Source organism: Buceros rhinoceros, unplaced genomic scaffold (genome assembly GCF_000710305.1).
Source record: "Buceros rhinoceros silvestris isolate BGI_N320 unplaced genomic scaffold, ASM71030v1 scaffold3974, whole genome shotgun sequence".
NCBI lineage: Eukaryota > Metazoa > Chordata > Aves > Bucerotiformes > Bucerotidae > Buceros > Buceros rhinoceros.
Genome location: NW_010409885.1, coordinates 2193 through 19213, shown reverse-complemented (window position 1 = coordinate 19213; position 17021 = coordinate 2193). Strand labels below are relative to the sequence as shown.

Genomic DNA, 17021 nt, shown 5'->3' with positions numbered 1-17021 from the left:
ATACCTCATCCCCCCCCCCCCCCCCCCCCAAACATAAATGATGCAGATTTTGATACTATATACAAACAAGATTGTAGTTTAACTATCTTATTTCCGCATGGTACCTGAAGGCTAATTGTTAGATCAAAGATTAACATATTAGTTCCAGTGTAAACTGTGGGATCTCCTCAGGTGAGGTTAGAAATACAACTATCAGGTAAGAAGGATAAGGCTTTTCTTTTTTTTTTTCACCAAAACATTATCTTTTGCAAAGCCATGACTTTGAAGCTTTTAACACACTCATTATTAATTAATGTATTTTACTAAGCAAGTCTCTTCATATTTTAGAACATAGAAGTTATTTATTTTCACAGAGAGCAAGGGCTAGGCTTTAAAACAGCTCCAAGACTGTTCCAATGAAATGAAAAAAGCACACATAAATAACTGGAGAAATTAAAAAACCACAACAAAACCCCCTTTTGGATCACAACCCCCTACTAGAACTGTAAAAACTTATACAGTTAAGACGTCAAGAGTTAGTAAAGTAAAATCCACACCACCTGCAACCGTAACGAGTCTTAGTGGTCTGAAGTAGATAGGAAGTGTTACCTTTGCTGTGAACATCCTGTTTAATTAAATGTCTATTTCTCTAAATAAAACATACTAGTTTTACTCTTCGATACACACAACCCTGCTTTGAAAAGGGAATTAGAGGAGACGATCTGTAGAGGTTCCTTTCCAGCTAAATTATTCAGCTAACTTCTATTAACTCTGTGAAATGCTAAGGCAGAATTTAGTGTCAAACATTAAAACAGAAAAGAAAAAAGCTTAAAATTGTTAAAGCAAGAGTTACTTGCCAAAGATTTTCAAATGCCAATCCCTTAAAATTTTAAAGTCATCACTTACTTTTGGATCTTCAGGAAATATGTTATCTACTAGACGCTTGTAGCGAGGTCTCAAAGCAGCACAGCAACAGCACACTCCTGCAGAGAGATTTACCCAACGGAATTCAGAATTCAGTTTTAGGAACTCTGGCATTTTCATTTGAAGTGACTAGCTGATGAGCAAGGAGGAATAAGACACAGAGAATTCAGCTGCTTGTAACTATCAGCAATAAAGCAAAATTAAAGTAATGGAGCATAACTGAAGTCAAATAAGCAAAGCTACTACTGTAACGTAGTAAAAGATGGGTACTAGAAAGGCGCCTTCATCCGGCCATTCTTCAAAACATGCACAAAAACCAAGACATTTCAAAATGTAGTAATATTAAAACCAAGGCTACTTCATTTGTTGATTTATCTTCCTTCTGAATGATCATTTCAAAACATCTCAACATGCATTACATTCAGTCTTCTACAAAAAAGTAAATGACAAAACCTTCTTTTTTCAGGCAACTACATAAAGCACAACATACAAAAAAAGACCTCCAGCATCACACTATTTACTGAGCATCGGACGAAACACCGTCACTTGAAGTGAGGAAAGGTCTTTTTCTGATCTCGTTTCCACTCTGAGTACTGTACTCATAAAATTACCTGAACAATACCTGTAATTTGCAGTTTTATTAATTTAGAAAGAGTTGTGCTGCCTGCTCTAACAAGATAGAAACCTATGAAGTATGGTTTGTTTTTTCTAGCATTCAGGACTACAAGAACTTTGGAATGATTCCAGTAAAAGCTTAGCACAAAAAAAAAAAAAGAAATCAACTAGGTATCTATCCAACTGTTTTATCAGTGCAAACTTACTCCCAAGGAACTTAAATGCTTTGACAAACAAGGTTTTAAATGATTCAGTGGTCACATTATCAAACTACCCCACTGGCCAGGTCTCAGGCTAACATTAAAGCAGCACTGATGCACAGGAGCCACTTAACTGGCAATAATACACTGAATGCTCTAGCAAGTATGGCAGCAGAGCAGCGGCTGCCTGGTCTTTTGAATCGCCTAGGAGTATCCTGCAAATACCTTAGTAAAGGTATTCACTTACATACTCCAAAGACATCACAGAACACTTTGATCTAAGAGTAAAAACTGCAAAGGCTTTTACTGCAAATCAAAACAGGGAAAAGAACAACGGGTATCCTGAGAGTAACTTTGATAATAGTAATTTACCTGCAAATTTTTCAGGATGTGAGGAAGTAGTAGACAAATACATCGGGATTGTATTTCTTTACTTAAGAGATGCCAGTACCCTTACTTGGTTTTAACTGTATTTATTAGATTCATGACAAAGCCTTCTTCTGCTTGTCCCTCTACTCCATCTGTTTTCTGACATTTTCCCAAATGATGCGCAAAAATTGAATTGTGCTCACAGTCTGACAACTGAATTCTTGCAATTTATTTATTCAGAAACAAAACAGATCTATGACTTTAAAAGCACACTTTAAGTTCCCCTCACTGGTCTTCTCATTCAATTAACTGTAGTGTCATGTCACAGGAAGATGAACACAGACTTACAACTTCATTACATAACTACGAAAACAAAAAACATGCAAAGAATAAACAGGAATAAACGCAGGCAAGGAAAAATACTAAGAATTTTTCTGTGAAATAGTACTTTGTAAGAAGTGTCAGGTTCTTCACACTACTCCTTCTGTTGACATCTTCTACTCACAGAAGTCTAACTGATCTAAAATTCTGCCTTTATATAAAAGCTGCAGGTCCTAAGCAACTAAAATCAAAGCTATTTCATATGCCACTGGAAAACGTACATATCAGAAGAGGTTAAAAGCCTGCTTGACTTAAACCAGAAACGATTCAGATGGTTGTACAAATATATTCTGAGAGCAGTGTAGTGTAACATTTTAAAAGTCAGTAAAATCTTAATAAGAAAGCAGTGCCTTGTTAGTGTCTAGTACCTCACTCAGCATTCTGAAATTCAAGTGAGCTCGTCAAAACCCACCAAAACAAGACCTAATATCGTTAAAGGTGTCTTGAGTTAGGTGTGCAACTCTGCACCTGGCTCAACACTCCCTGTACTCGAGTTTTCCTCTTGATTTGCTACCTTATGGATCACTAACATTGGTCCAGAGTAAATGGTATATTTGAGTACTAAGTACAGCAAAATATTCTTACAGTAACTATAGCAAATGTTTAGCCACAGCTATCTAAAACAGAGTAAGAAAATACTGTAAAATATTGAATGCAAGAGTAAAAATTCTTCTAGAGCTAGTTTCTCCCTCTAAGTGACAGAAGAGAAAATCTTTGCAAAGATCCACAGCTGAAAATTTCAACAATGTATTAGAACAGCGGTAATTACATAAATTGAAGACAAAACCTGGATACAGTCGGTCCTCTGAGAAGGACAAATATCGTATGACAGAAGCAATTAATTCTGACCAGCTTACCAGATGGTTTCAGTTTACAGAAACTCAATAGTGTTCAAATACTGCTCTTCAGATTCACAGCACACAGTGAATTTTGACATTAAAATAAAGACTAACAATAAGATTATCACACAAGATTCGAAAATTTTCTCCCCCTCCTGGATTCTCAGTGGTATATTTACATCGCTATATATTTAATTAGAGCACAGTTTACATAAAAAAACCCCAAACCACCCACCCATCCGTAAAAACAATTTTCTATCAAAATAAAAAACTAAAATTAATACGAATTTTAATGTCATTAAAATAACTTTCTAGCTACAGAGGACATTCAAGTATTAGAAAGCTAGATTTAATCTATCAAAGCTTTCAGCCTCCAAAGACATTTTGAGTAAAGAGATTTAAGCAGAACACCATCAGAAAAAAATAAACAAAGACAACAGAAAAAAAGAAAACCAGAAGCACAAAACAAAAACAGTTATCAGCTGTGAGACACACTTTGTGAGAAAATTATTTGTCACTGCTCAGTGTTTTGCTATAACCAGGAGAGAATAATAAAAACACAGAAATGGGTTCAAAAAAAGAATTATGACTATAAAAAAAACACCACCAAAAAATCAACTCTTAACACTATACACTGAAAATAGATTGAACTTAAAAACAGAGAACAAAATCTAGGAACATTTCACTATGTAGACCAGAAAAGATGAATGTTTTAAAAGACGGAGAGAAACCGAGCAATTGAAAAGAGATTCTCTATTTCTTGGACACAGATTTAACCCAGATAAAAGCTGATCCAAATAAGCAGCTTCCTTTCACACAAATAAGCTGGTTTGGAGGTCTGCAGAATGCAGTCATCACTAAGCCAGGTGAAAAGAACCTGTTCCATCTGATGCAGGTTTATCGCTGACAAATCCTATGACAATTCCCTTTCAGGGTCAAGCAAAATCTGCATTTCAATGGTCTCCCCGTTGAAGACACCTTTATGCCATTTTATACCAGTAAATACGAAGCTTTAAGTGGTACCTAAAGAGAAGTTCTCACTGTTACATGACAATCAATGTAAAAGGGTTAAACGACTGGTGCAACAGTGGGATTTTCCAAGTTCAACCATGCCTGCTCTTCTGCTAAAGGAATCCTGTCATCCGCCTTTGACAGGAGAAGGCTGCACACACACCCCAGCTGTACAGGTACTATTTTGACACCCATTTATTCTACACGACAGCAGTAAGAAGAAACAGTCCACCTTAGCAGAAAATGGTAATTTCACCTACCCAAGCACATACATGGTCTTGGTTCAAAAGCAGAATTATAATCATAGGCTTTTTCTTGCTCAACAGTTGGAACTTGAACATAGTGCCTCATCCTGGATATGATTTCACTCCCCGAGTACTGTCTCCTCCTTCAGAAATGTGTTCTCCCTCTAGCACAGCAGCAGTTACTTCCCGTGAGGGCTCTGCAGTACTGTAAGCTTATCTTGATCAGCCCTGTGACATCTACATAAACCCACCAAACACGTGAAAAACTGGAGTATCAAATTCTGTAATCAAGGCCAGGCACAGAAAAGAGAAAGGAATAGAACTAATGACAGAGTCAGTTTCATTCCTTCAACTTCCCTGAAAGACACAGTTCATTATTTCTGTGACTGTAAGTAAAAAAAATCAGTAGTCTCAGAAAAAAAACTGTTCAGTCAGCTGCCACACATCACTGTAGAGTGATAAGTATTTTTGCAAAACATACTTGCTTGACCTTACTGATGAATGGTCAGAAAAATAATTAATTATGACAGACTGCTGACCAAAAAGGCTTTTTAAACAAAAGGGTTTAACTTTTAAATTAGAGAAGTACTTGAAAAATTAATAGGTTAATGAAATTAACATTATCTGTAATAATACCTCAGAATTTAAGCAGGAAGGATTACAGAATTTAAATCCTCAACATCGTACTCAAAGATGATGATACATCAGGTAGAAAACCAATTTTTGAGTTAAACTGTTCTGAGATTCTCTCTGGCCTCCCATTACTTCTCATCATTTTACTTACTGCATTACATCCACTTGGGTAACACGAATATGGTATTTTCATACAGCTATTTTTATAAAGCCTGGAAATTAGAAGGTACGACTTTTAATAAAACCACAACTAATAATTTCCACTAAATAACAATTCCATACCAATTCTCGACTTATAAACTAGGTGTTTACTGAAAACAAATTCAGGAGAAACGCTGAGCTGCACAGAAGCTGTCACCACAAACCCAGCTGAACAGAAAACAAATAGAATGTACCATTTATCTAATGCTAGAATTTCTGCCAAAATGCTGTAATGCTGTCTAACGTTGTCAACTGTTTGCAGAATATTAACAACCTGAACCAAGATTTCATGTTCACTCACTGAATATTTTTGCTACTTCTCAAGCTTGGATTTGGTTGTCCATATCTTTATTCTCTATCTTCCAAGATTTATAAAATAAAAATAAAAATCTTATTCTATCAAAAAATAAGTAAAATAAAAGCTTGAATCTACAGACAAATGTGTGTTTGGCTATTAAAATTGTATTTGCTTGCTCAATGTACTTAAATATAACTATGTAAAAACTGACTACTTCACTTTTATATATTAAACTTTCATTTTACTTAATTTTTCTGTATCTGAGGTAAGAAATATAAACAAAAAATAAATCTGTTTCAAATATCCAGAGGAAAGTGCATAAAATAGTATTTCAACCACTGCACTAACTATACCTGGTTACTTTTGAACTGTTAGTATCAGCTGATAAATGTAATTCAGAACTAAAACTACTTTCAAGGGCATTCTCCTTCCACTTAGATCAAATATTTTAGATCACAGAAATTATTCTGGCCATATAAGGGAGTTAATTAAAAATATTTTTCAGCCTGCTATAAAAAGAACAACCACTGTAAGGTTGCAGCAGCCACTGCAACGTCCCTGTAACGCACTCCCAGAGAGAACAGAGGTATTTAGGCAGGATGAAGTCTCACCCCCCAGACAAGCCTCTCCTCCACCTCCCACCCTAGTGCTGCTTTTGATTTCTAAACAGCTGGTTTCTAGCATCTCCCCTCCAAAGCATAACCGAAAATGTCCAACATGCAGATAAAACTCCTGACCTTAGAACATGATACTCATCTTTGTGTGAACCTCTGACCCTCATGACAGCAAAATCTCAGTAACAGCATGGAAAATTCCATCCATTACCTCCGTTTGGCAACTCTACACTTATTTTTTAAAGTATGTTGGCACTTAGGTAACTTGAAACAAAAAAAAGCCCCACAACTTTATCCCGAGAGTTTATTCTTGCAGGAAAGCTGTAAAGCTAGTTATAAAGCATATTCTGGTCCAATATGACTTCAAAGTGTGTTCTTCTCTAATCGACACCAAGAGATGCACAGTGCGATACAGTGAGAAGCATGCAATAATAATTTGAGTAAGCTGTTTGTGAAAACAAGAAACGACAGTGAACGTGAAGCTACCAGTAAGAAGTCTGACAAAGGCCCCAACTCAAGCTAGTTAATGAAGGCTTACCACTAAGCTTCTTCAAGGAACTATTCTCTTCCGAACCATCAGCAATTAAATCCCCAGGGAAGATATCATCTTTGGGACGGTGCCTTTAAAGACTTCCAATCCATTAAAAAGAAGTTTTCCGTTACACAAGGTTCTCTGGTTGCACGCTTTTCCACCAGCCCCACCGCCTGCAGTGTTTCCATACTGTCTCTTCTTTCTCCCACCTTTGTTGTTTTCACATAGTAACTTTGTTTTACTTGCTCATTTCTGTTCTCTTCAACACCGCCTCCTCCTTTCATACTCCGAGACAGTACCAGCACTCTCTATTTTTAATGCAGCATTAAAAATATATAAAATTAATCCGGTTCCAGTGAAAGAAGCTCTACAGCTTATTATGAATTTCATTTTTTACTTCTTGTCATTACTTATCTTCCTATTAACCTGGCCACAACAAGGTCAATTACTTCTCATCGCTAAAGCAACACACAAATTTTGTCCCTCTTGAGTTCAGAAGACACCTGGAAAGACACAGCTACATAAACCTCCTTGACCTCTTTCCATCACAGCTGGCACAACCAACCTGTTCACAGTGAAAAAAAAAAAAAGAAAGAGTAAAGTCCAAAATTTTAATTCTTGCTTTCAGTACTGGGGTCACAGTCAGGAAATGAGTTCTAGGTGATAAAGCCAGAGCAAAAGGAAGAAGGTGTGTCGTGATACTTCCATTTCTAAATAAATACTGATTTCATAGCAAGGTGTTTCATAAATCAGTAAAAAATGGGGACATAAGCAGCTTTGTGCTACAACGAGCCAGCAGAAGTTCATGCAACAACTTTCACGTTAGCAGTTTTAACCACAGACATGAAAGACAGAAATGATTCTAAAAAAATCCTCCTTCTAGGTTAATCTGAACACAAAATATCCTCATGGTTGCTACCTTTCTCATTAGTTGAAGAGCAGCTCTTACAAGGTTCTGAATTATCTTCTCTCCAAAATGGTGGGATTTAAGGGTAGAACTTGCCTATCTAGCACCGTGTACTTCAGCTAATTAAAAAGCAGGTTTTTTCCCCTCCTGTAGTTTCTACAAGGAACATACACCCAGCTGTTTGCTCTTCCGCGCACCTTCAGTACCTAAAGGCCATGTCCCTTTACTACCACCACTCTGCTTTTCACCAAACTGAACTGTTCAGTCTAGCAGATGGTCAGTCTAGGAGACAGACACCTTTATATCCAGACACAGAGGTAGTTATTTACACTCATATCGTTCATCAGCAAGTCTTAGGTGTCTCAGCTTTCTGTCGAAACCAGACAGGACATCTGTGGGCACACAGGCTCATTGGTTTCTATAGCAATCCACGCATTCTCCCCCACAACCAGCCCTTCTCACCATGCTGCGATTCCAACATCAGATTCAATTTGCAAAAATAATGTTCTGTCAGTTCTGAAAAACTTCAAGCTCGTGTCTAACCCAAAGGCAATAAAGGCTCAAACTCATTTTGAAAGAAACCACAAGCGTATAGAAAGAGTCTTGGATCCAGATGACCCAGCTTGCACTGTACATATTTCGAGACAAGGGAACTCTGCTATCTCAATCTTATTAGAGACTGTTCAATAATATTTATTAACTAGTCATATTTCTCACAGGTCAGCTTGCACTGTACATATTTCGAGACAAGGGAACTCTGCTATCTCAATCTTATTAGAGACTGTTCAATAATATTTATTAACTAGTCATATTTCTCACAGGTTAGGGCTGGCCCAGCCACTAGATGAATGACAGGAGCCCTCTCTGAACCCCTCTGCCTTCCCAAAGGGGAAGAGAAAGGGAATAAGGGGGAGAGACTGATGGGTTGGAAAAAAGAAAACTAAACTGCTGTAATGAAAATAGTAACAACGAAAAGATAATAATACTAAAAAGAAAATAATGAAAATAATTAAATATACACAAATACATAAAAAACCAGTATCAAGCCCAACCCCTTGAAGGCAATGCTGTGGGCAGGCACTGGGGAGTCCCAGACTGACTCAGCACAAGACAGGAACTGGATCTGGAAACACATGGACTGGAATCGAATGGAGAATGGACGGTGCCATTGGAGAAGAGAGCTTGACCCTTGTGACCCCTCAGCTTTACACCAGATATGACGTCTGTGGGATGGCACCCCTGGCTGGTCAGTGTGGGGTCACCTGTCCTGGCCGCTCCTCCCCGCAGCTGCAGCCTCTCCCTTACTGACCCCACCGTGGGACACAGGGCTCAGCAGTGACCTTGCTCTGCACAGCAGCAGGTGCCAGCTGGAGCCTTTCTGCTCCCCAGCCCCTGGCAGTGACTGTGACCACCCAGCGCTGTCACTGCTGGGAGCAGCCACTGTCTGCACAAACACGCCGTGAACTTCAGACAGTGCCGTCACCGAGCAGAGACGGAGCTGGGAAGGGAAATCTCTGAGCAGAATTGGTTCTGTTCTCATTCAAACCAGGACAGCGTTCTCTTACTTATGAAGTTCAAAAGTAGAGTACCAGCATCTCTAAAGTCCTTTTCTAATCATCAGATAGTTATATTGTAGTTTAATGAAAATGGGAGAGCCTATTTCAATTGCATAAATTATTTTGTATTTGTTAGAACTACAGAAGTACACCAACAAAATACCTGTGAAGATTTATCTTCACATACTGCTTTACATATTAACAGCTTTACCAAAGTGTCAGGAAGGAGTACTGATGTAGTATCACAATACAGCTGAGTGTTAGGTTGAAATTCCTTACTCTTCCTACTAAGGAATGACTCGGCTTTCTCAAGCCACAATTACAGACGGGGTTGCCCATTTCAAGCCAAAGTACAGACCTTAATCAGCAAAATACGGTAACATATCCAAGTACAATTTTGATCAGAATTGTGCTCTTCTTGGAAAATGAAAGGACTGAGACCTTTAACAGATCTCCACCTGGACATGAAAAGGAAGGCTGAGTTGAACAGGTACCAACAATTTTTTTAAAAACTTAGGGTCTAGAATTCTACTCAGACTTCACATGGTATAAATCTATTTTCTAAAAAGCCTATGAATTTAAAAAGATCTTCAAAATGCTTGTTTTGAAATCAAATATTTACCTTTTCTCACATAATCGTTGGGTATTCTGGACATCTTTACAGAAGATTAATTCTTACTGCCATGTTTCAATTTGATATTTGAAAGAAGCCAAAGTTCTTCAACACAAAATATCAGTACTTCAGTAGGGTGCACTCCGTAAGTTCAGTTATTTGCATGTATAAACTATCAATGGCTCAACAGTTCTTTACCTACATGAACCCTTTTCCCTCTGCATTAAAAGCATGCAAGTCAGACTACTGCAACAGTCACTCCACACAAATACATTTTCTGATTTAAACTTTTGTTCAAGTTCTCTATAAATTAAGAAGTCTCCTAGCTTACCAGTGACTTGCTGGTCTTAAGGTTCTCAAATACGCCTGTGCGAGACAAAGGTTCTATAAATGTTTTAACTTTTGAAATGTAAACAAATATGATATGTCCCTCATGTTAGAAAATTTCATCCTGATCTCTACATCAGTACCAAAAGGCTTGTACTGCTTGAGTCAGGAGGGTTACCAGTAAGAGTCATGCCCTTAAACACATCAGCCAGAAATGGAATTTGCTAGTTGATTCTGTATTCTAGAGTCATGCCTATGAAATAAAGAACTCTGGCTGTTCGGATAAGCTCCTCCAAACCAGCAAAGTCCAGAGCTCTTCACCTTTGGAAATGTTCATTAGCTGAAATCTCCAAGTTAACAGTCGAGAAGAGTCTCACTCATCTACCCACCTCATCTTTCTACTTGTTCCTGTCTAATCCCTGCAGGAATTAATCTTGAATGATGTAACCTCCTAGAAATGAAGTAGCATTCTCTAAAAGCCAAGAGGCACATACTCAGCTAACTTCCAATTTCAGCAATTCACAAACTGCCTGATTCTCCAGGGAGCCACTGGGGATCATAGCAGTCAATGACAGGAAGAAAGTCCATACACCAGGTAAAGGAAAAGCCAAAATACTTGTAAAAGCAGTTTACCCTGGTCTTTCCACATACACGTGCATTTAATCACAGAAAGGAAAACTTACCCCCCCTTCCCAAAAATCATTTTTTCTTTGATGCCATGCATAAAAAATAGGACACTTGCATGCACAATCAGCATGAGCCTTCTTACCCTTCCGTCCCATGACCGAGAAATCAACAGCAAACAGTGCTGCACATGAAGGTTAATCAACTGATAGGAAAATCAGCTGCAAAGAGATTTCTGTAAATAACAACAATAGCCATATTTTAATAAAACCTGAAAAAACTATTATGCTAAATTTTAACATCCGGCGTCCATGTATAGTTGGAAAGCACATAAAGGCTTTGAAGGGGACAGAATTAAAGTTTGTCTCCAAAGCATTTGAATTCCTATGTTACATGCCCAGATTACAACACATAAATGACAACAGCTGAAAAAAAATAAATTCTCCAGGTTTTGACAAGGAATGGATGAAACAGAATTGTTAATTTCTTGGCGATAGTGAAGTGTCTTCCAAAACAAATGGAAGGGGGGATGATGTTAACAATGTTACCAGGCATTATTTGCCATGTGTTAATAGGAGTGATTTTCACTTTCTGTGGGACTTTCCCAAATGGGGTTAGGATGATGCACACATACAGAGGATTAAGAGCTAATGGAACATAACAAAATGAACGCTTGTTCACAATTAACAGGTCTTAAAGAAATCCATGCAGATTCATTAAAGAACATGGAAGCAACAACCCCCCGGCACACAAAGCTGCTTAGAGTATCAGGAGTGAAACAAACAGAGGTACAAAGAGGTACAGTTTTCCAGCTACAAGCTCCTGGGTTGTTTGTTTCTTTTTTCTTAGCTTAATCAAACCATACATTTAGAGAAGTTACTACTTTTCAGTAGGAAAACAAATCATCTAAAAAAACCCTATGAACAGAATCTGTATCAAAGTGTTTACATATTGAAAGCATTCATTGTACATTATTATGTAAAGAATCTATCATACATTTAGTGACTATAGCATTCCAACAGTTACAGATATTCTGAAATAGTTATTTTCCTTTACTGGCCTAGGTCTAACAAACGGCAAATCGCTAAAGGAAGCCCAAACTATGACGTCCCCTGGCAGCTGCTTTTCAAGTTCCTGTGTTGTTTAGGTTAGTAGTTGAAAGATGGACTTGATACAGGGCTGGTTGTGTTTCTCAGCCCCTAAGATACTAGAATCAAGCAGTGACAACTGAGACACTCCCCCATGTAACTCTTCTGTAACAGCCGAAACACTAAAATTTTATATGACTTAAATTTATTTATTTTAATACTATTCTAAGTAGTCAACAATATTGTCAGAAAACTAATAGGGCTTCTACTGCCTATAAAATAAGCAGTTATGAAAAATGCTTCATTAGGTGGAAGGTCCCATTTAGGGTTTTAAAGCCTCAAGGGTACATGAGAAACATACTCCAGATAAGGAAAAAAAAAATGTTTGGAAAAGAGTGGAGAAAGTTATTATTAGAACTATGGCTTAATTTTCATTAAAAACATTAGAATGCTCAGCCCATGAAATATTTACACAGACAGATTTAGGAAGACACTTCAGCCACCATGGGTATTTTAGAACTGTATTTCCCAGGGAAATAAATCTTTCTTTCTCATTAACAACCTTGTTATTACTTATTATAGACAGAATAAAAACTAGAACTGTAAAAGACAAATTAATTAATTTCCCAAAATTGCTGTGATGGAAGAAACTCAAAATGAGAAGATTATCTGCCTCTTAGTGTGTTAAGAACACTAAAAGAGTGAAGAATTCACTCATTTCGAATTCCATTTCAAGTGCTATTTTCCTTCCTACGCTTGGCAAGGAAACTCTATCCAAAGAGAAAATTATAATTTTAAAAGTTTGTTGGAGGGTTTTTTTTTGTTGTTGTTGTTGGGGAGGAGAGGTGGGTGGTTTGTTTGTTTAAAGACCACAAAACAACTTATCTGACAGGAGTAACACACAAATGCTAAGAAAAAAAGACAATCACTATTCAATTGTTTCATCTAATCTCTCACAAACCAGGAAAGCCACCAGCACAGACTAGTTCTTTGCAGAGACAACTGGCTGGTTTGGAAAGCTGAAGAAACAAAATGTTATGTGGCTTGGCGAGAAGCAATGAATGCACCGAGCATCAGAGAAGGGCTCTGAAGTTACCAAAGCAGTCACTTCACTGTAACCAAGGACAGGCCACATCACGGAAGGTTTTCCATGTAACTGATACACGGATCTCTTAGATCAGAGTGGTCTCTTTCAAACTGGTAAATATTTGACAGAATAGCATAGGAGATGTTCACATTACTAAAATTCACAGCCGTAATTCAAGAGGATAATATTACATTTGTCAAAAACCTTATTTATTTGTTCTCTTAATTTGCATGTTATAGTCGGTCATACAAGGACGTGTTAATCAGCAGCTAAAATCAGTTTACTGTGAAAGCCATTACTGACAAAATCTTGAAAAGCAAAGATAGTTCAGTATGTTAATGGCATAAGAAAAGAAAATAACACCAGGAACGGACTATAAATGTGAGCAGGTGTTCTCACCTGTATCACATGTAATTTTTCTAGCCTGAGAAATTTCATTTTACTAAAAAAATCTGTCTTTAAGTTAAATATTTAATTGAAGTCAGGGAATACAGTCAGTAAGTAGGTTAGCTGTTTCTGAAAAGACTCATTAGCTATCAAACTGCACTTCAAGCATCTGGTTAAGTGTGAATATCTGGAACATAATGTCCAAAACTAAGATTCTGAAACAAACGTTTTGGTGTAAGAGTTAGCTATGCTTTCTTCTGTAACCGAAGCATTTGTAACTTTTCAGTCCAAACACGCCCAACAACAACAACAAAACCTACCAAAACCAACCATGTTCCATATGAGAAATATGTTAAATGAAATTACCTGCACAAATTATTGAATAGGGAAATTGAGAACACACTTGTGACAAAAGAAAAACACACCCGGTCTGTACTGCAAAGGTGATCTGCTTGCAAGTTCTTTGGTTTTGTTTTTAAACAAAAGGACTAATTAATCTTTTAATCCACAGTTTCTTTGTGATAAAGCACAGCTAAATTGGTTAATAAAACAGCTGTGGCTCAAATCAATCTATTCATACTGTATTACCTTAGCAGTGAGAAAACACATTTGCTTTCTCAACATTTCAGGACTTCACATACAATAACTTCAGGATTGCCTTCTGAAGTATCTCCAGGAACAGCTGAAGTCCCAGAAAGAGTAATGAGATCTCCTTGTCCAGTCTCTCCGTAACAGCAGTATCTTGGCCCCTTCTGATGTTCCAAACAACCATTTTTAGATCTAGACATTCCCTAACTACTGTACTGCAAAAAAGGAGTAAAAATACCACGAAGAACTGATATAGACTCAGGAAATCAAGCAGGAAAATACTGGAAGAGGGACTTGGGTCAGGATGACCCGAGAACTCCATCAAACTTTTACTTAGACTTATTATTCTACTTTGTTTATGAAGAACTTGTTCTAGCAAGACAGAAAACATTTTTGAAAAACAGTTCACTTTAACAGCCTTTTCCACATTTTTTTCCAAAACATGCTCAACGCACTTCTCAATGTGTGGGATGAGAGAACTCCATGTGGGAAAAAAACCTCCGAGCCGTTACAAACAACAGAGTTTTTCAGATTTGAGGGACAAATACTTTAAGATTTCAAAAACACACTAAATAGTAGCAACCTGTTTCATCAATATGCTCCAAAAAAAAGTCCTACAGAAAAATAAATTAGGCAGAAGCTCTCCCTTCCACATGCAACAAAGCTAAGTCTTCAAGGCTGTCTCTATGCACCTTGATAAAAAGCACAACTAGCCACAATGCAATGCTTGCTTGCATTAAAATCTAATCCTATTTCATCACCACAATTTTTGGAAGGAACATATTAAGAAAGTACTGATATTTTGTAACAATTGCAATGCACGTACATCTGTTAGGTGACCTTCCCTCATATACTTAAACTCAGTAATATACACAGAGGAGAAATAAACAGCTGTGTAGCTCTGAAGGTCTCGCCACAGATTCTGCCATCAGTTCCTTCGGTCTCCTTCCAGTTCCACCTGACTCTGCAGTAATGCAGACTGCACAGGCATTAGGGTAAATAGTGTTAATAATGACCCAAAACATAAGCAGACTTGGTTTAGGGGAGGGAAAAAAAAAATCTTTTCCGGTTGAATTGTTTAAAAAACCCAGAGAGTCCTTCACAGCAAAGGTGAGGATCACGACAGAGGCCTTAATAGTAGTCACCATTGCAACCGGAACAGAGCAGCGGCTCAGGGCGTTACAGAAGCTGAGCTGTAGCACAGTTGGAATGATTTGTGCCAGCTAGTTCTGATGCAAATATACAATATAATACATACATACCTGCCACTGGTTTGTTACAAAACCTCATGTCTATAGAGAGCGATAATTTCACCTACTTAGCACAAAAGCAAAAACCACCTAAGCACTTACAGGAAGGTATTTACATGACAGCATCCAAACACAGCACAGAATTACTGTAAGACATGTTTAGTGCTCAGTGGTCACAGCTTATTACACATCTTAAGTCACTGCCAAAAAAAAAAAAATGCTCCAACATTTCCTCATGAAATTAAACACCTGCAAAATTCATTACAAACCTATAATTAAAGTGCACTCAGAATGATTGGTACTGTAACCTTACAAAGACTGCTTTATCCTCTGGACAAAGCAGCTGCTTTATCCAAAGATCTAGATCAATAATTTTACTAGGGATAATCCAGGATTTTTCTAAATAAAAAAAGAAAAAGAAAAAAAACAATTGAAATTAGTATTATTAATAACACTTCACATTCCATCAGCCTTTCTGTTACAGGAATTTGCTACTCTTCAAGGTAAACAATAATTTGATTCATAGAAACATCTGCCTCAAAAACCTCATTTAATTCTGAATCTTAAAAATTTAAAGTCTTGTCCCTTTATATCCTAAATAGTAATGCTATTTTCTATAAAGTCACAAAATTAATCAGTGTTAAATTTTGAACTTCTTACTGAAAAGGAAAATGCAGAGCCAATACAAGGTTCCTTTGAAAAATATACAGAGATTTACAAAGGCAGAGGCTGGTTAACACCGGGATTGGAAATACCTTAAAAATGATGGCAAGTAATCTGGGCATTTTCCCATTTTAATTTGTAGCATTTTTAACCCCCAAAGAAAACACTGTAATAGTAAATACCCCTAAATACTGTCTTTAGGAACTTAGGTAACGATACTTACTGCCAGGCATTGTTAATCAGGAATCCGTCTTCTATTTTGCAAAAACATAATAAGCTATAAAGAAAACAAAAAATTAAGTCAAGACAACTGCTTTACACAATTTTCATCCAAACAGATGTAGAAAATTATGCAGAATGAGCCACAGTCACATTCTTCAGCTCCAGTTTAAGGGGCTGTTACCACAGAAATCCAGATACAATTTTATCTGACCAGTCTACACGTAGGTTTTTCCAATTGTATCTGACACCTGTGTAAACATTTTTCTCTGTTTATTGGGATGACCTTTGGAACTGCCACTCTTTAGAATGCTAAATGGTGGGTAGCCTTACAGAATAATTCCACTTCAAATGTAAATTACAGCACTTCCCCCCTAAAATCCCCGTGAAAGGTTTCTGTTCATATGAAGAAAAAGGATGCTGAAAAAAATCTACCTGTGCTAATTTCTAGGACATTTTTTCTCCCAGTATCGAGAAAATAGATTTTAGATCAGAGAGTAAACTACTATAAAAAACGTCTGCTCAAAGGATTTTTGATGCAATTAGGTATTTCCATACTATGAACTCAGCTGAAGTTACGACAATCTATTTTCGGGGGATAAAAATAGCCTAATCTACCACCTAATTAATTAGTATTAAAATGCAAATCATTTGGAGATTTTTCAATATTAAACCAGGGCACTGGGATTTTACTGCCAAATGCAACCTCCCTGCAAATGTACCTTGTCACTAATAAGAAAAAATCTCAGAGATTGAGGGTTGCTGTTTCCAAAGATAAAATCAAACTAAAGAAATATTCAGCTATTAGTTGTTTATATATGTATGCACACAAAAAAACTAGACAGTGTGAGAATATTTTATTTGGTCACAA

General features: G+C 37.1%; 1 protein-coding gene across 1 annotated transcript in view; it reads right to left on the bottom strand.

Annotated features, from left to right (window-relative positions):
* EFR3A (EFR3 homolog A (S. cerevisiae)) overlaps positions 1–16193 on the bottom strand; it is a 62732-nt gene extending 46539 nt beyond the window's left edge. Inside the window, exons 1-2 of the mRNA XM_010135369.1 lie at positions 16155–16193; positions 886–962 (exon numbers count right to left, since the gene is read on the bottom strand). Coding sequence (XP_010133671.1) covers positions 886–962; positions 16155–16164 — 87 coding nt within the window. The 5' untranslated portion in view covers positions 16165–16193. The remainder of the gene's footprint in view (positions 1–885; positions 963–16154) is intronic.
* Between the last annotated feature and the right edge of the window lie 828 nt (positions 16194–17021).